Source organism: Seriola lalandi, unplaced genomic scaffold (assembly GCF_002814215.2).
Source record: "Seriola lalandi dorsalis isolate HSWRI2012SDOR001 ecotype SW California unplaced genomic scaffold, Sedor1 jcf7180002053320, whole genome shotgun sequence".
Taxonomy (NCBI): Eukaryota; Metazoa; Chordata; class Actinopteri; order Carangiformes; family Carangidae; genus Seriola; species Seriola lalandi.
Window position 1 is genome coordinate 1,652 of NW_019523873.1, and position 3,774 is coordinate 5,425.

Below are 3,774 nucleotides of genomic sequence, written 5' to 3' on the forward strand. Positions count from 1 at the left end.
CTTAATGTTCAATAACTTATGCTTATACCGTGGTGACACAAAGATCGTCACGCATCAATGCTCTTCTGATTGTTATACTACAACTCTTAATGTGGAGTAATGTGCTTTTTCCTAATTACAATAATTATAATAATTATAATACAATCTTGTAGGAGAGCCCTAGTGGTTGGATTGATTTTTGTGACACTACAGTGAATAAGAGTGATGCTATTGAATATTATTCCTAATAATAATAATATTATAATAACATATATTCATATATATTCCGTTATCACGGCTTCCGTACTGATGAACTCTGTATACTGTTGATAGTTTCACGTGCTCTGTGCAGAGGGCACTTCAATTATTGAAACCAACTGCGTGGATTGTTGAATATTCCCTTGACAGTGGACGTCATCTTCTCCCATGTCGACTTTTCTTTTCCGGTGAGGTCCTCTCCCTTGTCCAACTTCGTCAAAAGAACTGCCCGTTCTCTTACACTCCGTAACTCGTTAATACGCTGCATAAATCCATGTCTGGCCTCATGTTCCTCTGTTTGTATCAGTAGATCAATGTAATCTGGAGTGGACAAAGGATCTGGACGTAGTGCAATCTCTCTCAGACGCTGCAGGCTTTTAGTTAACGTTTCCATCATTTTTGTAACTTGCAAGTACACCTGCTCATATTCTACTTCCAGGTGTTTAATGATTTTCTCTGAGTTCATCTTCTCTCCCAGCGCTGCCTCATATTTCTTCTTCAGTTCCTGATACGTCCTCTTCTCTGTTACACGTTTTATATCCCACCGGTACGTCATGTTGAAATGGTCACTCCACACACATTTTCCTGGACACACTGTGCAGTTTCCATTTTTCATTGCAGAACACCCTCTTTTATCCTCATCTTTTGGTATGTAACAAGGATAATGGCAGGTATAGTTGCACCCAAGGCAGTTGGTGATGAATTTTCCTGAAGGAATATCAATCTTCTCAGATTTGTCAACCTGTACTTCATAATTAAAGTCCTCATTTTCCTTCATGTGGGTCTCGTGGTTTTGTAGTGCAGCTTTTGTGTTGTTTATTTCCTCCAGTTTAGACAAACCTTTTCGTATCATTGGCTGCACCCCCTCAACAGTCGCCTCAAGCTGTTTGCGTTCTTGGAGAACCTCCTTTGTCAAGGTCAGACTCTGGGTTTCCATGCTGCTTAGATGATTGAAGAATGTCTTCATGCTGATTTCCCCCATTTTCCAGAACATGTGAACAAAGTTTTCCTCATCACTATTGGCTCCTGTATTTTTGGCAAAAAGCACAGAGTTGTTGAATTTGAAATGGAGAATAGATCCATCTGGGTTTGTGGCACATGGAATCTCTGCAGCTTTGATCGCCTCCAGGACTGGGGGTGATTTGCCATCAGCAAAGGTGACCAGAGCAACGATGTTGCTGGCAATGTCCCTCCCGAAAATGGAGAGGATGGCATCAAAGATATATTTCTGTGTGCGTGTCAGACGAGGTAAAGCAGACTGCACTACGAAGCACACTGCGTCAATGCTGTCAATTCCACCCTTGACAGAGAAAAACTCTCTGATTTTTTCTTTGATATTTTCGTCTTGTTTGATTCCTCTCGTGTCCCCAAACCCTGGAGTGTCGATGATTGTGAGGGAGTAAGGGACTTGGAAATCATCTGTTTGGTAAATCTGATAGGCTGTCACCTCAGAGGTCTGACTGCACGCTTGTGTTTTCTGAACTTCTTCATTTATCAGTTTAAATCTATAGCTGTCCTTCCAGTCAACTCCTAGAATGTAGTTGATCATGCCGTTGATGAGGGTGGTCTTGCCAGATCCAGTAGCACCAACAACCATTATGGTTTTGTTTGCTGGGTTGGTTGGTTCACTTCCAAAAACCTGACGAACGCCTGCTCGTTCCAGATTAAGTAGGTAGACTGGTGGATCACCTGGGAGCAAAGTGAACTCCTTTTCATCCAGTGGTTTTTTCTTAGTTTTAATCTTGAATTCCTCACTGGGCAGACTGACTCCGACACCAACATCTGTGCACATCCTGATGGAGTAGACCGTATCCTGTTTCAGGCCTTTTAGAGTGAAGGTGTACACCTCCTTCCCGGTGTCTTTCCTCTGCCATTCATTGCTGTTTTCCTCCTTGAACTCAATGATGTATCTTTTAACCGATTCACACTTTTGGACAGACGGGACGCTCCATGTCAGAGTGATAGAGTTTACTTTCACTTTGGTGTCTTTTGCTTGAGTTGGTGGACCAGCTAATGTGAAAATTACAGCACTGCAGACATCGCTGCTGACAGCGTAGCTGAGTTTGCCCACAGCTGTGGCTCTGATCTCATACTTAGTGTCTGGCCTGAGTCTTGACAGAGTTACTGCGTCTTGGTTCTTCTTCAGTGGTTGAGATGCCCACTCTGTGTCCTGTCTCTGTCTGATTCTGTATTCTACTCTGGTTTCTACAGTGGCAGAGTCTGGTTCAGACACTGTAACTGTTACGCTGTCATGTGACACAGCAGTAGCTGTTGGGGTGGCAGGTTTTGATGGAGGAACAAAGCAGACTGCATCGTCAGACCCTTCTTCATATATGAAAATACATGCCCCAGGATGACTTCCATCATATTTTGATGCAAATATGAATTTGGTGTCAGCACTGCTGCTCAACTTCTTCAGTTCTTCAAACAATTGTAGTTTTTTCCTCATTATCTGTCTGGTATCAGTGGAGAGCCACTCTGTGTTTCTGCTCTGTAGATCAGAGGATTCTCCAGCAGTGTCCATCATTCCTGCTGGTCTGAGATGATTTGACAGTTTGACCAAGAAACTGTCAGGCTGGTCTACTGAGGTAAAGGAAAAGCACACAATATTTCTGACCTTTAAATCAGACAAGAGGTGATCCAAATTGTCGTCCATTTTTATACCTAGTTTCTCCAGTTGTTCAAGGAAGGACTTCAGTGTATCTGATTCCCTCCCCTTGGTTTTTAGCCACTGCTCCAGGTCTTTGTTATTGAATGGTGACTTCTCATGAGCCTTAAGGATGTCCTCCATGGCACTCTCCTCTTTCCCACCCCCTCGGATTGAAGGAAGCACTTTACCGAGCTTCTGCATGAAGTCAAGCTTGTACCGTTTGCACATCTGCATCAAATCCTGAACCTTCTTTTCCATGGCAGGAAATGTTGTTGCTGCGGCATCTTTGATTATGTCACTGCATCTCATCTCTGTCTGGTTTAGACTCTCGATTGTTTGTGATGAGTATGTGATGAGAGAATTGCTGATGTCTCTTTGGAGTCTTGCTGCTCTTGAATCCAACCTCACCAGAGGGTAGAGCCACACCCTGAGTGGAACAGCATGTTCTCCATTCTCTCCCAGCATGTTGGGAAGGTTTCTGTAAACACTCACAGCCTCGTTGAAGGACGTTGGGTTGGCAGGTAACTTGAAGTCTCCATGAAATGTGCAGCTAAATCTTTCAACTGCTGCTTTGTCTTGTTCATTCATGTTGAGTGATCCCTCACCTTTTGCTGTGAGGAATTTCAGCTTATTGAAGGTGAGTTTCGCCTCCCCCTCCACTTGTTTCTTATCGTCCTCTGATGATGATTCTCTGTCAAACACAAAGTAAGCACCAGCTCCGTACAAGATGGCTGTGACAACATGAGTGGCAGTGTCATCCTCAAACACATTGGGATGAGATACCTGTCCATGAGTCAGGTGAGACATCGTTAAAGTTTCAAACTTTGTTGTCGTTTTGTACTGAAGAGTCATCCTGGCTTGTTTGTGAGATTTCTTTGTGTCTTGGA

At 43.4% G+C, this 3,774-nt stretch overlaps 1 protein-coding gene across 1 annotated transcript; it reads right to left on the minus strand.

Annotated features, from left to right (window-relative positions):
- Positions 1 to 52: 52 nt before the first annotated feature.
- LOC111651062 (uncharacterized) lies at positions 53 to 3,767 on the minus strand. Its single transcript, XM_023401021.2, has one exon. It carries the CDS (start codon positions 3,737 to 3,739, stop codon positions 344 to 346), a length of 3,396 nt encoding a protein of 1,131 aa, XP_023256789.1. The 5' UTR covers positions 3,740 to 3,767; the 3' UTR covers positions 53 to 343.
- Between the last annotated feature and the right edge of the window lie 7 nt (positions 3,768 to 3,774).